Raw genomic sequence first — 21,591 nt, forward strand, 5'->3', positions numbered from 1 at the left:
ATGTGCGCTCTGTCAGCAGCAGAGCCCACACCTCCAGTCAAGGTATCCCTCCTTGATCTCCGCGCCTTGCGGTTAGGTGCTAAGAACTAGTTAATAGACCGGAAACTGCAGCTTCCACTCATCCCCAGATATCGTGAGTGCCCCATGAGACGCCCATGGCTTTTGTAACACAAACTGACCTCCCCAAAGAGCGATATAGCCGCCACCAGTTACGCACACCTGATCAAGGCAGTGACCGTCCCGTCCGGCCCAACTTACCGGTACATTTTCTCGGAGCCGTCTAGCTCTTTGAAGCCCTACCTGCTGTTCATTCACGGATTCCCCTCAACCTCGTTCGACTGGCGCCACCAGATAGACTATTTTGTCAGCAGGGGATATGGGATCGTCGCGCCAGACTTGCTCGGCTATGGCGGCTCAGACAATCCTCCCGATCTCGCGGAATTCACCTTGAAGAGACAGGTCCTGGACCTTGGTGCTATCCTTGATTGTGAAGGCGTTGAGGATGTGTTTGCAATCGGCCATGACTTGTATGTGCTACTCTACGACGAACCTTGATTCACCTCTAACATTACAATAGTGGTTCAGTGGTACTATCCCGCGCGATAACGTACTTGGGCAAGCGCATCAAGGGTAGCGCGTTTGTGGGAGTTGGGTACGCACCACCTCCCATGTCCTTCAATGAAGCCGGTGTGGAAGCCATCAACAACGCCAGCCTTGATGCCCTCGGCTATCCACCCTTTGGGTACTGGTATTTCATGAACGAAGACGATGTCGCCCCCATCATGGACAAACATGTAGGTTTCCCGTCCTTATCGCGCAGAACAGCACGCTCACAGCGTCACTAGTTTGACTCTGCCTACACCCTCACCTACAGCTCCAACGCCACCTACCTGAAAGAACACTTCTCTCCAGTGGGAGCATACAAAAAGTGGCTCTTGGCGGATCGCATCGCGCCCTGGAGCACCTATATCACGGCAGACGAGAAGGATATTTTCGAAACCATCACCATGTCCCATGGGGGTTTCGATGGGCCCACCAAATCGTACAAGTCCCTCATGAGAGACTACAATGCCGCTGACGAAGCAGGTAAGCCAGGCGTATCTCCGCCGAACTGAACCGCAAACCTTGGGTCCCCAGAGCTAACACGCCCCCAGCGATTCCGGAATCAGAGGCGGCCATCACACACCCTGTGTTGCTTCTCACCGCGAGTAAGGATCCTGTTGGGATCGCTGATTCCCAGATCACGAACACGGCGCCTTATGCCGCCGACATTCGGATCAAGTCTGTTGATGCAGGCCACTTCCTGCAGGTGGAAAAGCCCGATGAAGTCAGCCTGGGCATCCACAACTTTGTGAGGGAAGTCATGACGGAAAAGGCTTGCTTGTAGGGAATATAGCTGTCCACTAGCTGGTGACTTTACGGAACGGCCTCTGCTATCTGGACCGGGACAGTACGTGAGCGTCCGTCTCAATGGTATAATTGGGGAAGGAGATGGTGCCCTGTTTAGACTGACAATGCTGGTGCTTCGAGCGAGAAGGGGACGGGCTGTGTCTCATTTTCATTGTAAAGTATAGATATATCCAATCATTATTCCTAACTCTCCGTGGGAAGATTCGTTTACTTTGCATCTTATATATACGACTCCATGTTGATTTTAGGTTAGTCTAGTCATAAGGCCCTTAAGCAAGCGGCTTGAATATTGAAAAACATGGTGTTTCTACAAAGAGCAGTCGATTTGAGAGTGAAGCCCTGGGTATACCTAGAAACGGTCTATTGGAAAGCGAGTGGCAATATTAGCACTCTATACACACTACGCCACCGCTGGAAGGATATAACTGGAGCATTCCCGGGCGGTATTATAGTGAGATATATCGAGAGCTTCGAGTGGTCCTATATACATGGTACGGAATGAGAAGATGTTCCTACTTGCTGTATTGCTACAGGTACACTGATCTTGGAAACAACAACAGGTTATCTCTACTTTAATCTCTCTTGTGCTACGGTCTCTCGTTTGCCCACTGGCACGATTAAACAAGGCGTCCAGACCAGGGTTAGGTCCGAGAATGCATGGTTGGCGACAGTCTGGGCAGCGGCTGTGGAGCTTGAGGCCCAAGCCTCGCGAAGACCCAAGAATGTGGTAAGGAAGGGTGTCACGGTGTGTGGCGTGGGTCATTTGTGAGAGTAAAGATTGAGCATACGGCAAGGTGCCCAAGGCAGACTGCTTCATTCATTGTGCAATTGACCAGCCATGGCAGTGCAAGCATCCCTCGGGTTTCGGCAGGCGGACATTGACCCGTCATCTCCGCCACGGCATGAGGTTTCACCTGCATCACACAATCTTTACCATTTCCGTCTCTTGTACACTGCACCGGCCCGGCTGTACCTACCGTACCGGCCTGCTCGGATCCACCGCCTCGGATCCCCAGAATCACGTCCCGGTGATCAAGCAAGGAGGTAGAAGCACATGTAGACTAGTGGATATAAATGAGAGCAAGGATTCACCCTTCCGAGCTTTAACTCTCGTTAAAGGCGCGAACAATTGCTGTCAGGAATGTCTTTGCCAGTCACCCAAGCAAGAGCGTACCGCCGCACCGCCGACGGCAGTCGAATCGAACTGGTCACCGATGAACTCCCCAAATCCCTCGCTCCAGACGAAGTACTGATCAAAATCCGTGCTGTATCTCTTAACCACCGCGATGTAGGCATGCTGAAGGCCACCAAGTTCAGCGCCCCTCTGTCCCGGGGCGTCCCCTGCTGCAACTGTGCGGACGGGGTGATTGGGACTGTGAACTACGCTGAACATCCCAACTGGGGTCAGGAAGTGAGGCGTCTTACTGACGGCAAAGGAGCGGATGTCGTTCTTGACATCGGTGGCCAGGTATCGATTAGCAGAGTTTCAATGCTGTGCGAACTAGGCGATGGTGTCCATGGTTGGCTTCCTGGGTAAGCCGACAGACAAGTCTGAAACACCTGATCTTGTTTTTCCGATATTATTGAAGAAGGCGACCGTTCCGGAAACGCAGATCTTCCAGTCTTGTTGTTGATCCTATACTAATAATATGTTGCAGAGGGATACACGTTGGCTCTCGAAACAACCAAGAGGCATTGATCAACTTTCTCAACGAACATCGCCTACCCTTGGACGTACTTGTCGACACTGTGTTTTCCTCTGAAGATGCCGAAGCCGCTTTTAACCATTTATCGTCTAAGCAGCATGTTGGGAGGGTTGTGGTCAGGGTTCAGTAGTCCTGCCCTCGCTTTGTCAAGGCTCGCAGCATGTGGCTCAGGTACTGGGCCATGAACGGAGCAAGGTTGGACCCCTGATCTAATACAACATGAAATTTGCAGGTCTGTTTACAGACTACAGCTCCTGATTATGAGAATTGTAAGTATTATAGTATAACTCACGGAATGGCTTGTTGCAACATGTCATGTCAACACCGCGCAAAAACAGTCCATGTCAAACCTCAAACAGACAGGACAATCTTCCCTCTCCCATCCAACCTCCCACTAGCCCTTTCATACGCATCTCTGACTCTTTGCAGTCCATAAACATCAAGCACGAAAACCCTCAACATCCCCAACTCCGCGAACCGTGCTAGGGTCTCCAAGCGATCACGGCCACCCTCGACAATAAAGAACAGGGCACGAACATCCTCTCGCGCAAAGCCTTGCTCCTGATGCTCTTTGACAAAGTTGAAACTGCTCGAGTCGACGGTGACAAGCGCCCCGCTCGTTTTGACGCACGCCCAAGACTTCACCAGCGTTTGTCCACCGACGGTGTCGATGACGATATCGTACTGTTCTTTCTGTCCGGCTGTCTGAAGCGCTGCGTACTCAATCGTCTCGTCTGCTCCAAGCTCGCTCAGAAACCGGGCATTCCGCTCGTTCGAACTCGTTGCTGCTGTAACGTGCACCCCGGCAAGTCTGGCCAGTTGCACGACGTACATGCCCACTGCCCCGGCGGCACCTGTAACGAGAACTTTCTTCCTCCCTCTCTCGTCCCTAGTCTGCTCTCCCTTCGAATTGCACAACGCATCCTCAGCACTCGGGACAACAACGCCGCCACGAACGAACAGCGCCTCGAACGCCGTCAGCGCGCTCAACGGCATCGCAGCGGCTTCGTACCACGATAGGCGCTTCGGCTTCAATGCAACCTCGAGCTCGCGGACAATTACGTACTCCGCCCAACTACCTGGTTGATCTGCGGGCAACATTCCAAAGACTTCATCGCCGACGTTGAAGTTGGACTGCGGATCGAAGACCTCGACGACGGTCCCGGCGATGTCGTTCCCTGGCGTGAGGTACTCGCGTGTATAGCTCTCCGGCCATGTGAGTGTGTCGCGGACTATAGTTGATGCTTTGACTCGGACTAAGAGTTCGTTTGGGCGTGAAAGCTTGGGGATCGGGATTGTGTCGAGGTGTAGGGCGGATGGGGGGGCTGGGTTGGAGGCGGAGTACGGGGTTTCTCCATTTGGTGCGGGATGGATGCGGATTGCGTTCATTATTGTGGTATTTGGTTTTGATGGATGCACGAGAGGTGATCAGCTTGGTTAGGAGCCGCAGGGACGTCTTTATAGATTGGATGCTCGGGTATGATCCATGGAACGGCAATAGGCTATTGATGCTGTTCCACAACAGATCGCGTCATTTGATCTATACCCGATTCACTTATAAACCCTTGTCTCATTTACTCGTGGATCATAATCATAACCATAACCATACCTAATCATACCCAACACGACCCCACATCAAAATCACCCCAAACCCCCCAAAATGACACCATTCAGCCTCACCTACAGCTTAATCCAACGCCCCATCCACTCCTCCACAACAGATTTCGCCTCATCCACCAGCCCCAGATCAAGAAGAAGCTGCACCGTCCCACGCACCGCACTATCCAGCGCCGAAAAGATCCACGCATGCGTGTAACTCGTATGCTCGCCCACGAAAATCGTCTTGAACTCCGTGTTGTAATACGCAGGCAGGAACAGATCCTGCTGGCCCACCAGCGGACTCGCCCACGCCCCGGCCTGGTGCTCGTCCACCTCCCAACACTGCCGGTTATAGATCCCGCTGAACTCCTTCGCCGCAATGTCCCCGTGGAACGAGACCATTGCGCGCTGCACAATGCCCACGTAGTCCTCGTCGCTGAGGGCCCCGACGCTCCGCGCGTTTGTCCCGGAGATGTAGCTGGCTAGGACGACGCCCGGCCCCGTGCCGTTCATGTTGAAGGACGGGTAGCAGATTGAGCCGACGCCTGGGACGTCGACGCTCCCGCAGCCGCCGAAGATCGGGTTTGGGGACTGGTGTTCCCAGAAGCGGGAGGTGTAGAGGAGGGAGAGTTTGCAGGAGGGGCTGTAGTTCATTTCGTCGATTGCGCGGGACAGTAAGCTCGAGTAGCGGGGGAGATCCCACAGGCGGACTTTGCTGAAGGGGGCGGCCACGACGGCGTAGTCGTATTCTTGGCTCTCGGGGTCCATAGCGAGCGGGTCGTCGCGCCATGTCACCGCGATTTTGGAGGATGTCTCGTTGTATCTCAGACCCGTGATCTTCCGGTTGAAGGTTGTTTTGTTGGCGATGTGTGGGTAGAATGCGCGGGGCAGGGACTCGAGACCCTTGTCGATTGTGCGGAATTCTGTTGCCGCGAAGTATACGTTGTCGTAGATGTCTCCCCACATTGGGCTTTCGGGCCCCGAGCCCGCGACGTAGTCTGTGACGTTGTCGGAGTATCCGAGGGCGTATCGCAGGTATCCGGCTTCGGACCAGTGGAAGAGCCCGTGCTCGACGGCGGTCTTGTGCGCGCGGAAGATGTTGTCCGCGACCTTTTTGGTGGAGAGGCCGTCGTGGGAGAGGTATGCCTCGTATGCAGACTCGGCTTCGTCGACGGTTGTTGTGTTCGGGCCTGCCGCTGTGTAGACTAGGTCTGGGTTGGCTGCGACCTGTCCAGCGGTTGGTATGCGGCCGTTCGGTAGCCGGTTCCCGCCTGCGGAGGCGGGGACGTTCTCGCTAGTCTGGATGAAGGGGATGAAGTCGACGCGGAGGTCGGGGTGGGTCTTCTCGTTCATCTTGGTGAGAGTGTCGCCGAGCTGGAAGACCATCTTGTGGTCCTGGATCTCGAGCGTCTCGTTCTGCTCGGGGTATGTGATGGACACGGGGAAGCGCATGGGGCCCATTTCCTGGTACTGGTATTGCTCGGGGGTGGTGTTGTTGAGGTACTGCGTGCGGATGCGGCCGCCGACGCGGTGCGACGATTCGTGGATGTGCCAGTTGTGTAGGCCGACGGAGGAGAGGAGGAGCGAGGTCATGAGGCCGGACATGCCGCCGCCGATGATGGCGATGGAGCTGTTCTTTGCGTTGGCGACGGCGGTCTTGCCGGGTTCTTGCGCGGACATGTATGCGACGCCGTCGAACCAGGGGCCCATTGCGTCGGCGTAGTCGGCGATTGCGAGGGGTTCGCGGCGGACGATGGGGGAGGAGATGGGGATTGGGGAAGAGCGGCCGAGGAGGATGTGGTCGGAGGAGAAGGCGTGTAGGCAGGAGAGATGTGGTGCGTCGGATGGTGTGATCCAGACGATGCGCTCGGGGTGGGCGTCGCGTTTGATGGAGAGGGTGCCGAGGGAGTGGTGGTGGTTGCTTGTGGAGGTTGAGTCGCAGTCGCCGTAGACGATGTGCAGGTCACCTTCGAAGGAGGAGTCGGCGAAGTCGAGGTGTACATTGTGCAGGGAGTCGGCGGTCACAGAAGGGGTCCGGAATTGGAGGAGGGAGGGTTGGGTGTTGATGGTGAGGGAGAGGGCGCCGTGGGAGAGGGCTAGGCCCAGGCTGAGGGAGGAGAGGGTCCTCATTTTGGGCGCTATTTACAATTGAGGGAGACGGTCTATGCAGTTACATGTCTGGGAGACGGCGGTATTTAAGCATCTAGGAAGAACGATGGAGGCAAAAGCAAAGATATCCTGTCCATTTACGTAACTCCATTGGAAGACTCCAAAAAGACGCTCAGAGACGTTGATATCGAGAAACGTTATCAGGATAAGACGGTATTCGGCCGTGCTGGCCGTCTTAGTGCGCTTGTGCTACTGTGATAGCCCGGGCGTGGGCACGGTTGGGGTAAGACTGGAGCATCGGATGATTCTTATCAGTGCATATGGGGTTGGAGCACAGGAACCTTGCTCGTACAGGATTCTGATTTGGGCCAGTTGGAGAGCTGAAGAGCTTGGCAACGGCCATTGATAAGGGCCTTGTCACCGTTAGGGCGTATCTTATCTGCCTGGACGTCATGTTGGAGATGCTAAGGTGGAGTTCTTGGTTATAACGGTAGCGGTGTGCTCCATATCGTCTCTACTATGTTGTCACTCATTGGAGCGCGTTGCCGACGCCGCCGATAGCCCTAACTGCCCGGTAGAAGCGCTCTCGGAACCTCGCAAGCTTCCGAGGGATATTCCTTACACAACAGCGCGAATATTCGTACTCTGGATCAGCCGTGCCGCCAGAAGAAAGACGCTTCCAACCATGAGGCTGGCCCCGGAGTATATGGACAGGGATAGGTAGCCGTACCGCGCAGAGAGCTCCCCGCTAATTGGGACACTGGCCATTGCCCTGTCTTTGTCAGCTGACTCCAATGAATGCCCCAGGGAGAGACGTACGAGAAAGATGACGCGGCGAATATTGTCCCTACGGCAAGGCCAATCGTCTGGGGAGTGGCAATCTGAGCGGCGCACACTTGTTGCAGGGATAGGATGGCCTGACTGGTTAGCCTCAATCTTGTTTGTCCGGATTGAGCGACTCACCCCAGATGTAAATCCGTACGCAACTGAGAAGACCACAGTGCCTGCAACGGACGTGGCTTTTGTCCAGCACATGGCGATCACCCCGGAAACAAAGGTAAAAGCAATGCAGCAGTTGAACCGCCCGTACTTGTCGGCGAGCATGCCGGGTAGGACACGACCGAACAGCGACGCCCCGTTCAAGATGGAGACCAGGTAGAAGGCCAGATCACTCGACAGTCCAATGTTGACTGCGTACGATGTTATGAAGAAGATGGGCCCGAACATGCCGAAGTAGACAAAGAAGAAGGCCAGGCATAGCAGGCGCATGGTGGGCGTCTTGAGGATGGAAAAGTCCAGTCCGCCCTTCTCCTTTGGTTTCTCTTCTGGCGACTCCAGAGTGGCAACCTGACCCGGGGCAGAACGGCATAATGTGCAAGTGAGGCAAAGAAGAGGAATCATGATGAACCCGATGATTCGCATCGTCCAGCCGAACCCAACACTCTCCCTCTTCAGCAGCTCGTTGATGGCAATGGGCCAGACAATGCCCCCAAGCGAAGAGCCGGCGATGACGATTCCCACGGCTGCACCTCGCTTGACTTTGACATACTGCCCGACGAGAGCGATAGGTGGTGTCACCAGCAGCGCCATCCAAATGCCCATCGAGACGGCCTGGGCGAGGAGGAACTGGTAGAATTTGTGGCAGAGCGACGACATCATGATGGAAAAGACGGTGCCTACGGAGCCGACGCAAAGCAACATCTACCAGGGAATCAGCTTCGAGCTTATAGAATGGTGTCGGTACATACCCTTGGCCCGAACATGTCGAGCAATGGTCCTGAAATAGCCGAGACAATGTAGATGAAGAACATGATAACCCCTCCTAGCCATGCCACGGTTGATTCGGACTCATTGGACAGCTGGTGCTTCAGATAATACTCCTGGAAGACGGCATAGGAGTTGACGAATCCGACAGAGCAGAATGTCGCCAGGAAGGCACCGAATATGACAGCCCATGCACGGGGTCTGTCCCTCGTTAGTACATGTTCCGTAAAGATATATATCATGGACAACGGACGTATATTCCGTGGGATGTTTCAGAGATTCATCGCTGGACGACATGCTGTATGGCACTGTTTCACTTTGGCTTTGGAAGACAAGACTGCAGATCCATCGACAGTATCCGAGGCGCAAGGTTCTTATATGTTTGTAGAATCTCTTTCCATCTGCATCAGGGGCCTTGTCCAGTCCGGAGGCTCCGCGGAGAGTCCGGTCGCCCCACTGAAGTCCTTTTCCCTCCGGCCTTCATCGTCCGCATCCATCCCACACTTCATCAAAATCCATTCATTATGAAGCGAAATGATGCTTCAGACCAAGCTGTCAATGCCAAAAGGCCTCGTCGACAAGATCCGGTGTCCTGTGAATCGTGTCGGAAGAAAAAGCTGAAGTGCGACCGACAGCGGCCCTGTGGCAGCTGCCTCACCCGCCAACTGGCCTGCTCGTTCCGTAGCAACCAGAGCACAGTCTCAGAGGCTCCGAGTCCCAGCTACAATGTCAACAGCCCCGTTCGCAATATCCCTAGTCCCCGGCAGTACCTCCGGGAGCCTCAGACCGCAAAGCCTCCCCACAACAAAGAGTCCTCCGAGACAGCAGACTGGCTGGAGCACATCCACATGGGCGACCGCGTCCCAGCTGCTGTTAGCCCTCAGATCCAAGCTGGCTTGGAAGATCAGACTCCGGAGAGTCAGGGTCAGAGCCCGGCCAGCACCCTGTTGTCCATCCTGGACTCGTGGGTCCCAAACGACAACCCGGCCACGGTGGAATTGATCAAGTTTCTGCCAGCAGAGTCTGATACACAGGCCCTGTTCAGCTACTTTTGCCGCTACATCAGCTATCTCTATCACATCATTGTGCCCCACGTTGTCGAGGGCCAGATCAACGAGGTGTACCGGTCCCTCAACCGTGAATCCCCCGTCAACTACAACCACCTTGCTCTTGTCTTCGCAATAACCGGCTCTTCGCTCTTCTTACAATGCTCCATTGACTCCTCTTCACACGCTGCGCGATGCAGTCAGCAGTTCTCGTTCCTCACCGGTGCTGCCTTGATTCAGGCTAACTACCTCTCATGGCCCACCATCGAGGGGCTTCAGGCGGTGCTGATCGCGTTCCACAACATGTCAAATATGCACTGCTCCGCGTCCGTTCGGAGCCTCTTCACCGTCAGCCACATCATTGAGCAAGCTAAGAATATGATGCTACACCAGGTCGACACGCCTCAGGCGCGGAAAAAGAGAGAATCGCAGTGGGTTGACCCTGTGACGGTAGAAATACAACGCCGTCTGTGGTGGGATGTTGCATCGTTTGACTGGTATGTCCATACTGCATGGCCAGGCAACCACTAACATGCATCCAGGTGTCTGTCCTTCCTTAGCGGCCCCCAGGAGTGGACGTACATGGTCAATCCAGCATTCATGCACACCGACAAACCCTCCAACATCGACGACGCAGCAATAGGAAAAACACCACCACAACCATCCACAACACCAACATCCATGTCCTTTTTCCTGGAGCGCCTGAAATTGGCCGAAACATGCAGAGGCATCGTCGACACCCTATCATCGGACCAACTAACCGGCGAGGAAGTCGAGTACTCGAAGATTCTCGATCTCGATCGCAAGCTGCAGGAAGTCCAGAGAAGCGCCCCGGACTTCCTCAACCTCAGCTCGACTTCTCGCCAGCGATACGCCGAGCTCTACCAGCACCGCCCAAGCCTGGCCTGGCAACGCTGCATCCTGCAACAAGGCTACTACTCCCGTCTCTGCCGCCTGCACCGCCCGTTCTTCATCCGCGGCGCCCGCGACCCAGCATACTCCTACTCATACATGGTAGGACTGAATTCCGCCCGCAAGGTGCTGGAGATCAAGCGGATGATGGACGAGGACGAGCCGCGATTCACCCCGTCCAGTTCTGCTGTGTGGTCGATCATGCACCACGTCTTCATGGCAGCCGTCATCCTTCTCCTGGACGTATGCTACAACCGCGACGACATCCTCGACGAGAAGCGCAAGGAAGAGGTCCTGGCTGCGTGCCGGATGCTCAACAAGGCGCGGCAGTCCTCGGCGCTCGTCAAGGAAGGCATCGATGCCATGATGGGTGTGTTGCAGGAACATTGTAAGAGCGAGATGCCCGCCATGCCTCCGACTCTGGAAACGCAGCTGCCTCCGTCGGTGTCTGAGCATGCTGTCCACCTGCACGTTCCTCTACCGTCCCCTCCGGTATCTTCGGAACAGACCCCTCAGAACAGAGACTTGGAAGATATCTGGGCAGAGCTGATTGATTACGGTGGGAACATGGATTTCGGGACCGATGATTGGACGGGGCTCTTTACTGATATGACGAGGGCGGCGTTGCCTCTGGCATAGGCTCCCAGCCAAGATATGCCGCGGTATTAAATGAGTTTTATGAATGTTAAATTGAAAGATCCGAAATAAATGATCTCGACTCCGTATCCGGCCGGATGGCCTGCTCACGCTCTATCAGCCTCCCTGACCAAGCCCTCCGAGCAAAAAAAAACATACAACAGCTGGGATTCGCATGTGGTCACCCACCATACTACTAACCAGCCGGCGTGTGGCTTAAGTACGGCTGAACGGACGGGAAGCCCTGTTCTCCACACCCTGTGGTCGTATGTGCTGGATTTCTGTATGAAGCTGCTAATATAGGACGCTGTCAGCAAAGACGGGGTCAGGTATTAGACGGTGGACAATGCGCATGATACTGTCTCGGTAATGAGGTGCCACCATTGATTATACCATGTATGAGCTATCTCGCAATAAGATTCCAGAAGGCCCAGTGGGGAATTGCAATCTCGAGACCTTAACCTCTAGGTCGCGACAACTGCTCCAAGCGCTCATGAATAGGTATCCTTGAAAAGCCCAGGCGTCGAAAGTAGACCTAACCTCACTGCAGCAATTCCCCATCTAGAGTCCCAACAAAGTAAGTCAAAATACTTGACTCTCAAACCTCCAGCCTGCTTGGGGTTAACCTGCGAAACCACACGTGGAGACCAGGCGGGCCGCTCCCGCTCCACCTGCAGTGTTCCGCGACCTCGGGACCAATTAGAATAGGGCACAGTATGCACTGGGAGCACAAGCACAGAATCAACTACAGCGGATATTACATTATATAACAGAGGAGGACTGAGATGTGTACGAGTCTGCGACCTAAGTAGTGGTCCAGATATAAGAAAGTGTCCCACCATTTATTCATCTTGAAACATATAATATCATGTAACTTCCCGCCGAATAAACCTTCGACATGTGCTGCGTTGGGTGTTGAACAGGTGTCTATACCTGGGGATTGTGAGGTAGGAGTGTTGCATGAAGACGGAGGAATGGGCGCTGTATGATTAGTTGTAGTGCGCCATTATCCAACTGTTTACCCAGTTGAACAGAGTTTCGGATTATCAGTCCGAAAGACCTCTACAGTCGGTGCCGGTGACCTCATAGAGACCACCACTCACCCACCCACTAGACCACACAGGACTTGACTTGCAGATGCCTAACAACGAAAACCCCATGGCCGCCGACAACGACGACTCAGCCGAATGCGCCTTCCTGGCCGACCTCACCCCTTCCCTCCTTCCGCACTACCAATATCGGGGCCCGCAGCAGTTCATACAGGACTACGAGCATGCCCGGGAAACCACGATGGAGAGCACCGAGTGGTTTCTGCTCGAGGGGCTCCCGCGCGACGCGTTCGAGCAACACTTCTGTCTGGCCGAGACATCTCCATTCCGAAACTGGTCGGCGTACAGCTCTTCCTTGAATCGCCTCGTCGCCAGAATGCCGCGCGAGGCACACGAAATCGCGACTTCCACTTTCCTGGAACTGATCACGGAGGCTCAAATTGCCATGGGCTTGCGGCGCTCCCTCCGCTCCCTCCTCGCCACTACAGCCTATCAAGGGGGCGACGCAAAGCAAGCCGATAACGCGTGGATTCCTGCGCACACGCCCATCGGTCGCCGGAGAACGCGATTTGATCAGATAAACGCGGACCCCGCACAGGGCAGGCCATGGCCGAGCGCCGTGCTGGAAGTCGGTCTCTCGGACTCGGAGTCGGAGAGGAAGCTGAAGGGTGATGTGCGATGGTGGTTGCGGGCGTCATCGGCCGAGGTCCGCCTTGTCTTTACGATCAACATCAACAGAACCCGCCCCGAGCTCGTAATCGAGTCTTGGGTGCCTCACCCACATCGTGACGGTGGTCGCCTTGATAGTACGGTCACCATCGAGAAGGACGAGGATGGGAGGGTAACTGTTCGCGGCGCTCCCCTGGTCATCAGCTTCGAGAGACTGTTTCTAAGAGCCCCCGATGGCGAAAGAGAAGGAGACATTGAAATCGAGGAGGGAGATTTGCAGGACCTGGCTGAAGCTGTGTGGGAGTCGCAAGGCTTCTGAACGCGGCATGGGTACTTGTGCCGACTGTCTCTCCTTGCAGACCATCTAATAAGCCCACATCTTATCCGATTCATGTATTTCATAATCACACCTCTAGTTCAACACTTCGTATCATATACAGCGTCAACCGTTGAACGGCTGCCATCTTGGTACATTCACAGCCCCTTCCATTTACCCCGTACCTCCTCCGCCGTCCTCAGAATAATCTCAAACGCTCTCTTGATATACTGCTCCTCCGCCCGCTCATTCGCACTAACAACCCGAATCGCATAGATCCCCGCCATAACCGTGCTCGTGATGAAGATCTCCCCGCGCGCATTGATCGTCTCGTAGACTTCTTTCGTGACCGCATCAGCCTTCTCATCGGGCTTTACGATCACCCCGTTCACGTCAACACCATTCCCATTCGCCAGGTGCGCAGCCTTAACCCGGAACACCGTAAGTCCAAACACAGGCTTCGTGACAATCTCAAACAAATCACCCCGAGAGCGGACCAAGTCCGCGAAGGTCTCGCCCAGCGTAATTCCCTTGCGCACGAAACTCTTCATACCAGAGAGTCCATAGCTGCGCATAACGAACCAGATCTTCAACGCCCGGAACCGGCGGCCCAGCGGAATACTCCAGTTGCGGTAGTCGATGACCTGCCCGGACTCGGAGAACGGGTTGCGCAGGTACGCGGGCGTGATGTCGAGGAAGTCCGTGAGGTCGTGGCGGTTGCGGACGTACAGCAGACTTGCGTCGAAGTTGACGAGGAGCCACTTGTGCATATTGACGTTGAAGCTGTCGACGCCGTCCGCGAAATCCTGCGCGATGTACTGCCACTCGTCGGCGATCAAAGCCGCACCCGCATACGCCGCGTCGATATGCACCCAGATCTGGCGCCAGGCCGGCTTCTCCTTCAGCACGGCCAGGATCTCCGCGAAGCGATCGACCGCACACGAATTCGTCGACCCGAAGCACAGCGTGATGAAGTACGGCGTTAGCCCCTTGCCGTCTAATTCCTCCAGCATGCATCGCAGTTCGGCCCCCGTAAGCGCCATGTCGTTCTCCAAGGACACTGCGATACTGCGGTACCGCGTGCCGGCCAGCAGCGCCGCCTTGGCCGTGCTACTGTGTGCCTGGCTGCTACTCAGTGCAACGAGTTTCGGGCGGAGATCCATGACTCTGTCTTCGTAGGCTTCGGTGCCCTCTTTCAATCCCTCACTCTTCGCCTGCGCATGCACGCGCCGTTCCCGTGCCGCAATCATAACCGTCGCCACGGCGTCGCTGGCGCTCATCTGAATAACACCACCTCCTTTATTCTCGCTCGTGGAGAGGAAACAGTTCGGTAGAGCCAGTGCCTGCGCCATCCAATCCATCATGACGGTCTCGAGCTCCGTGCAGGCCGGGGAGCACAGCCAGTTGAAGGCCGGGGCGTTGAATGCGGCAGAGTACATCTCGCCGAGGATGGAGGGGTATGTGACGGTTGCGGGGAAGAAGGCCATGAAGTTGGGGGATTGCCATTGTGTGATGCCCGGCTTGATTTTGGCGTCGATGTCAGCTTGGATGGCGGGCCAGGATTCGGGGGACTCTGGCGGGGAAGAGGGGATTTGGGGGCGCAGGTAGCCTGGTTCGACGGTTGGGAGGACGCGTTGGTTCGGGATGTTGTTGAAGTAGGTGATTACTGCGGAGGTTAGTGGGTGTTTCCAATGTAGGTGGGAATGGGGCGTTGGACGGACTGTCTTCGATTGTTGCATGGGCTGCGTCTCTGAATTGCTCGGAGTCCATGTTGCGTGTGGTGTCGGAAGCGTTCCGAGGGGGTTGGGTGCGGTGCGGAGGGTGAGGGGGTCGTAGGGACGGGATTGGCGGTCGGACGAAGCCCTAATATGTCAATTGAGCGGTATATATATCAAGAACTCGTGGAAATGTGATAGAGAATGAGAAAAGCAGGCAGCGAGCAGTGGTGGGTGTAAGAGAGAAGAGAAGGGGTCTTGAGAAAAGTCTGGAGGGGTCCTTGTCAGCGGAATCGGCGTTCCTTTTATCGATAAGGCGTCATGTCGAAAGGCGTGGTGGGCCCTGATTGCGGATCTCTTCCGCCCGTTCCGATGGGCGTTCCGGAGGCCCTGCAATGGCGTGCATAGCAAGACAACTATAAATCATTGCAAGGGACCGGTTGCGGTGCACTAAACAGTTTTCCGATGGGTTTGCGAGGAGTCAACTACAGATAGCTTCCTCTTTTGTCTGACCAACCTATCTCTTCACTTGCTATCTCCGCCGAGCGCGGGGCGGAATGAAGCTCGGAAATACATTTCATTACCAGTCACTGTGACAACCCACACCCGGAGCGGGTGTTGGTTATTTAACACCTAATAAAAACTGGGTCCTAATAATAATTTTAATTTTATATAGGATTTCTATACAAATTTAAAATTATATATTTATTAAAATAACTAAGCCATGTTATTAGATAATAAGCTTAAATTTAAAAACTAATAATATAAATTTATTAAGTATTTAATAGTACTTTTCTTTTTTTTATTAAAAATTTAATTATAGTACTTTTTTAATAACCTAAATCTATATATTTACTTTTTAAGCCTTTTTTAAATATTAAAATAATTTATAAAGAACCCCCCTTAAGATTAATACTAAATTAAAACTAAAATTATAAATAATATATAGTTAAAATTTAAGCTTTATAATAGTTATAGTTGGATTCTTATTTAAATTAATAATATTTTTTAGTTTATATAGGAATCTTATATAAAAAAAATTATTATTAGGACCTAATTTTTTTTAGGCTTTAGATAACCCACACCTGCCTCAGGCGGTGTGGGTCATCGAGTGACTGGTACAGAGAAAATGTCGGACGCCCGGAGGGCCGGCGCCCAGGACGCGCCTATCCTAATTAGGACTAGCGCAGCACGTGATAGTTAAGGTTTTTTTATAACTTACCGCTTGCTATATATAAATAATTTAAAGGTTTATTATAAGTAATATTATTAGCTAGTTATTAGGTTATAAGCCCTTAAACTTTTTTAATTATTTTAAAATATTATTTAAAATTTTTTAAGTACTTTTATAAGCTTTAAAGCTTGTAATAAATATTATTATATATTTTTTTATTTTTTTAAAGCATGATTTTTAATATTTATTATTTATAAATTAATAAAACTATAATTTTTTAACTAATTAAAACATAATATTTAATATAATTAAGTTTTATTAAGCTATTTCTATTATAAAAATACTTAATTTTATTATAAAAATACCTTAATAAATAACTTAGCTAATAAATTTCCCTAATTTTTTATTTAAATAAGTATACTATAAGTACTGCCTGCTTAAGGTAATAATTCCTGCTATTATATACCTGCTTAGGATTAAATTTATAAGCTAAATTAATTATAATAAATAATTTAATTAGGTAAAAAAATATTTACAAGCCTTATACCTTTTTTAATTAATTAATTTTTTACTTGCCAGGGTGCCCAAGAATAGGCTATATTAAAAATATTAAAAAAATTATTTAATACTTATTATTAATTAGCTTTTAGGCTAAATTAATTATAATATTTATATTAAAGTTATAAGATCCCTGTATTTAATAAAGTATATTAATAAAATATTTAATATAATATACTAGATTATTATTAAATAAAATATATTCTAAATTACTAAGGTAGTACTTAGTATTATTAATATATATAAAAACTAGTTTTTTATTACTTTTAAGTTTATTATAGTATTTATAACTATATAAAATATTATTAAAAATCTATATATTATTATTAAACCTAATATTATTATATTATTAGTTTTTTAAAAAATCCATGGTAACCTTAAAATATAAGCTATATTTTAATAATTATTTTTAATTAATAAAATCTTAAAAAATTATAGTAAAAATAACCTAAAATAATTATATAAAAATATTATAGCTAAAGCTAAAATAATTATCTTACTTATTACTATAGCCCTACCCTTAAAAAAGTAAAAAAAATAAGTTTATTATAAAAAATCCTATACTAAAGCGCTTACTAGCCCTTTAAATAATATAAATAAAAATAAATAAGCTAATTAAATAAAGTAAAAAAATAATAAAGTTTATTTATATAAATATTATAAATATAATAGCTACTTTTAAAAAAATTATTATTATTTAAACCCTTAACTTTAATTTAATAATTAAATTAAGCTTTTTAAAGTACAAGTACTATACTTAAATAAAACTAGTATAAAATTATAAGCTATAACTTTATATAATAATAATAAATTTAATAATTATAACTTTAAATATAATAAATTAAAGCCTAAAATTAGCCCTAAATTTTTAGCTATACCTGCTTTTATTATAATTACTAAATTAATAAAGTAGCTTATAAATATAAAATTAGCTAAGTTTATTTTCCCTAAGTACTTTAACTTTAAAAATTATATAAAATATAGCCTAAACTACTTAAAATATTTATATAAAATATTTAGTAAAGTAATTAAACATGTTAAAGATTATAAAATACTAATTATTATTATAAAGGGTGTAAATAATATATATAAAAAAATTAAGGTTTATAAATATCACGTGCCTAAGGCTTTAATTTACTTATTATTTATTAAAAGGCTAAAAAAACACTTAGTATATAATATTATAAAAAAATAATATTTTTATTAGCTTAAATAAATTTATTATAGGGCAAGCTTATATATATTATAGTATTTTTTTTAAAGTTTATATTTAAATAATATTTTTAATTAACTATAATTAATATAAATTTATTTTATAAGCACCTTAGCCACGCGGGCATTCCTAAACTTTATATTATAGTTTAAGTAAAAAGCCTTAATATAAATATTATTAATTAATTAAACTACTTTGCTTGCCTTAAGGCTAAATTTTATAAAATATTATTTTAGCTTGTCCCGCGGGAAGTAGATCCAGGAGAATTATAATATATAAATATATAATTTATTTAATTAACTAAAATTAGTAAATTTAACTACTACCTTATAATTATTAATAATACCACCTAATTAGCCGCGGTATACTATATTAAAAAAAAGTATTTTAATAATTAATATTACACTAAAAATATTATAAACACCTTATAAAATAATATATTCACGCTATTAAAATAAATAATAATAAAAATTTTTTTAAGTATAAGGCCTAGGCTAAGTTAAAGAATTTAATATTTTAACCTTTTGTACTAAAAACTTTAAAATTTAATAAAATTTTAAAATATTATACCTAGTATATTAATATAACAGCCTAAGCTATAAGAATTAATATTAGTTTATTAAAAAAAGTATGGCCTAAAAAAATTAAGGCTATTATTAAAACCTTAAATTAACTATTTATTATTAAAAATTTTTATAATAAGTTACCTTTATAGCTTTAGTGCGAATATTATTAAATTAATAACTTAATATCCTATTTTAATAACTTCCGCGCTTATAGCTATAAATTATATATTTATATATTAATTAAAAATTATAAATAGTTTTACAAGCTTGCTATAAGAGCCTTAATTAGCTATTTAATTAAATATAAAAAAATAATAATAAAATCTTTTAAATATAGGTTCTGGGGAAGCGGGTTTACTACTTAAAATATATTTTATTTAATAAATTAAAGTTTTATAAAAATAATTACTTGCTTAATACTATATTTATAAAGGGTGCCTTACCTTAATTAAATAAATTAGCGCCAGGGGCTACTATATATAATACTAAGCTTAATAATATGCTTATTTTTAAGCTAATTTTAATAATCCAGGCGCTAAAAATATTAATTACTAGCTAAATTTAAACTATATTCCTAACTTTATGGCGCTAACTAATTTTAATATTATATAATAATATTAAATTAAAGCTACTAGCCTTATTAATATTAAAGTGCTAGGTTAACTTTATTCTAGTATTAATATAATACTTATATATTAAAAATATAAGAATTTTACTAAAATAATTAATTAATAATAAAAATAATAGTACTAGCATGCCAAGCCTAACCTTATTAAATTATTATAATAACCTTAATTTAGCAACACCACCTTAATTTTTAATAAAAGGTATTAATACTATAATAACACCGGTTTATATACTATTATTAATAAATTTTATTAATTAATTTTAAATATAAATTATATTATTTTTACTAGTAACCCAAGCCCTACCTACTTTATATTTTTAAAAGCTTTAAAATAACCTTAATTTACTAGGATTAGCGCTAAATAATATTTAAAATATATATAAATAAATTTTTAAAATAAACTACTTTAAGCCATATATATTTAACATAAATATTAATATAGTATTAAATATACTAATTAATTAGGATTTAAAAATATTAAACTATAAAATACTAGGCTAATTCCCTAATTAACTAAAGGTTTTATTAATAAAGGCTACCTTATATAAGATAAATATAAATACTAATATTTTTAATATAATAGTTATTTTATTAACTAAACACCCTAAACCTTATATTAATTATAACTTATTAACTAAAGTAACCAAGTACCTTAATACTAAAGTTATTAAAATACTTAAAAAAATAGTTTAGTATTTATTTACTAAAAGGTTTTAAATATTAGCTAAAGCTAAATTATATATTAATAATATTAAAGTACTAAAATCTTATAAAAAAGCGCGGTAATTTAAGTTTTTTAATTAATAAAAAAAGCTATATTAATTTATATTAATATAATAGTTATTATAAATATATAAAAGCTTGTTAAATAGCTAAAAAAGGCTAAAATTATTTTTAATAAATAAATATTTATACTTAAAAGTAATAAAAATAACTTTATTTTATTATTTAAGGCTTAAATTATCGCGTGTAGTAACTACTAAATTATTAAATTAAATTATAATAAAACCTTTTATTTAGTTATAGTTAATATAATAGTTAAATATATATTAATAGCTATAGCTATTTAAAGGCTTAGCTAACGCTAATTTAATATTATTAATACTTATTTTAATATAAAAATAATTAATTAAAAAATTTATATATAATAACCACGCGGCCACGGGATTAATAATAACCTTATATATAAGGTATAAAAAGCCTTATTTAGCCTTTATAACTTTATATACTTATAAAACTAGAAATTTAATTAATTACTACGTGCTAAGGGCTTTAAGCTATTTATTAAAAAACTTTATATATATATTTAAAAGTTACCTTACACGCTAATTATTACTTATATAAATAATAATATTATTACTAGTAAAATAAAAATTAATATAAATATTATTATTAGCCTTTTATAAAAGATTTATAAACTTAAAATTAATAATAAGCTAACTAAATTTTTTAGATTAATAATATTTTATAACTATAAAAATAAGATAATTTACCTTTTTTAAGCTATATATATAAAATAAATAGCTTAATATTTTAGCCTTACTAAGGCTAGGCTGGTAAAAATATTAATAATAAAGGGGTATATTAAAATTATATAAAAAGTTAATTAATTAAATATTATAAATTTTAATATATTTTTAATTTTTAATACTTTTAGCGCTCACGCCTTTACTTAATTAATTAAATTTTTTAGCTAGCTTAAAAAAACCTGTGTTAACCTTATATACCTAGTTTAATTTTTATAATATTAATAAAAAATTTTAATTACTAATAATATAGTAGTTACTAAGCATGTAGTTTATTATATTATAATTAATTAAAGTAATTTAATACTTGCTAAGACCTATATAAAAAAATAATTATTTATTTTAATATATTTTATTAAAATTATTTTAATAAAAAGTTTATTAAGGGCTTTATTATATATTTTTATAAGTTTTTTATTATATAAAGTTTAAAAAAATAAGTAGTTATAATATTTTTATTTATTATAATAAAATTTTTAGTATTTAATAAGGTTATTAAAATAACCTTATTTATAAAAAAGCTTGCTAAGGCGCTTAAAGTATAAAATAATAAATTAATTATAATATACTTTAATAATACTAGCGCTATTACTAATACTACTAATTAAAAATTTTTAGTTATTACATGCTAGTTAGTTAATAAATACTTTTTTATATAAAATATTTATAAGTAATATCTTATAAAGTTTTACCACGTGTTAAAAAAAAAACCCTATAAATAAAATAATTAAATTACTAAAAGTAACTAAGTTTACTATTTTTTAAAATATAACAGGCCTTAAAAAAGCCCTTTAATTAATAAATTAAAAATATAAAAGTTTTATTATTCTTGTTTTTAGTAATATTTCCTATTTAATATATATATATAGCTTTATAATATAGCCATGTATTACTTAATTACGCGTGGCCAAAACAAAGTGGAGGCCAAAGCGCATGATAATTATAGGTCCCGGCTCCTAGTCACGTGAGCTTTATTAGGGATTATGTAAAATAAT

The 21,591-nt window shown here is 44.6% G+C and overlaps 8 protein-coding genes across 8 annotated transcripts; 4 read left to right on the top strand and 4 right to left on the bottom strand.

The window, feature by feature from the left end:
- DSM5745_05731 (alpha/beta fold hydrolase) lies at positions 1-1,387 on the top strand (the record flags this gene model as incomplete). Its single annotated transcript, XM_026747747.1, has 6 exons — positions 1-42; positions 98-133; positions 190-527; positions 578-794; positions 846-1,086; positions 1,155-1,387. 6 exons carry the CDS (start codon positions 1-3, stop codon positions 1,385-1,387), a joined length of 1,107 nt encoding a protein of 368 aa, XP_026603579.1.
- A 1,164-nt stretch (positions 1,388-2,551) lies between these two features.
- DSM5745_05732 (uncharacterized protein) lies at positions 2,552-3,246 on the top strand (the record flags this gene model as incomplete). The annotated part of the gene is made up of 2 exons (XM_026747748.1): positions 2,552-2,943; positions 3,069-3,246. 2 exons carry the CDS (start codon positions 2,552-2,554, stop codon positions 3,244-3,246), a joined length of 570 nt encoding a protein of 189 aa, XP_026603580.1.
- Positions 3,247-3,467: 221 nt separating this feature from the next.
- On the bottom strand, positions 3,468-4,505 carry DSM5745_05733 (NADP-dependent oxidoreductase; the record flags this gene model as incomplete). The annotated part of the gene is made up of 1 exon (XM_026747749.1): positions 3,468-4,505. One exon carries the CDS (start codon positions 4,503-4,505, stop codon positions 3,468-3,470), a length of 1,038 nt encoding a protein of 345 aa, XP_026603581.1.
- A 291-nt stretch (positions 4,506-4,796) lies between these two features.
- On the bottom strand, positions 4,797-6,845 carry DSM5745_05734 (flavin monoamine oxidase family protein; the record flags this gene model as incomplete). Its single annotated transcript, XM_026747750.1, has 1 exon — positions 4,797-6,845. One exon carries the CDS (start codon positions 6,843-6,845, stop codon positions 4,797-4,799), a length of 2,049 nt encoding a protein of 682 aa, XP_026603582.1.
- A 597-nt stretch (positions 6,846-7,442) lies between these two features.
- DSM5745_05735 (MCT family MFS transporter) lies at positions 7,443-8,885 on the bottom strand (the record flags this gene model as incomplete). Its single annotated transcript, XM_026747751.1, has 5 exons — positions 7,443-7,596; positions 7,644-7,741; positions 7,788-8,525; positions 8,573-8,789; positions 8,842-8,885. 5 exons carry the CDS (start codon positions 8,883-8,885, stop codon positions 7,443-7,445), a joined length of 1,251 nt encoding a protein of 416 aa, XP_026603583.1.
- Positions 8,886-9,112: 227 nt separating this feature from the next.
- Positions 9,113-11,185, top strand: DSM5745_05736 (Zn(II)2Cys6 transcription factor; the record flags this gene model as incomplete). The annotated part of the gene is made up of 2 exons (XM_026747752.1): positions 9,113-10,131; positions 10,177-11,185. 2 exons carry the CDS (start codon positions 9,113-9,115, stop codon positions 11,183-11,185), a joined length of 2,028 nt encoding a protein of 675 aa, XP_026603584.1.
- Positions 11,186-12,319: 1,134 nt separating this feature from the next.
- Positions 12,320-13,219, top strand: DSM5745_05737 (uncharacterized protein; the record flags this gene model as incomplete). The annotated part of the gene is made up of 1 exon (XM_026747753.1): positions 12,320-13,219. The coding sequence occupies one exon, from the start codon at positions 12,320-12,322 to the stop codon at positions 13,217-13,219; it is 900 nt and encodes a 299-aa protein (XP_026603585.1).
- A 155-nt stretch (positions 13,220-13,374) lies between these two features.
- On the bottom strand, positions 13,375-14,986 carry DSM5745_05738 (putative aromatic-L-amino-acid decarboxylase; the record flags this gene model as incomplete). The annotated part of the gene is made up of 2 exons (XM_026747754.1): positions 13,375-14,882; positions 14,938-14,986. The coding sequence occupies 2 exons, from the start codon at positions 14,984-14,986 to the stop codon at positions 13,375-13,377; spliced, it is 1,557 nt and encodes a 518-aa protein (XP_026603586.1).
- Between the last annotated feature and the right edge of the window lie 6,605 nt (positions 14,987-21,591).

This window comes from Aspergillus mulundensis (genome assembly GCF_003369625.1).
Source record: "Aspergillus mulundensis strain DSM 5745 chromosome Unknown scaffold_5, whole genome shotgun sequence".
NCBI lineage: Eukaryota > Fungi > Ascomycota > Eurotiomycetes > Eurotiales > Aspergillaceae > Aspergillus > Aspergillus mulundensis.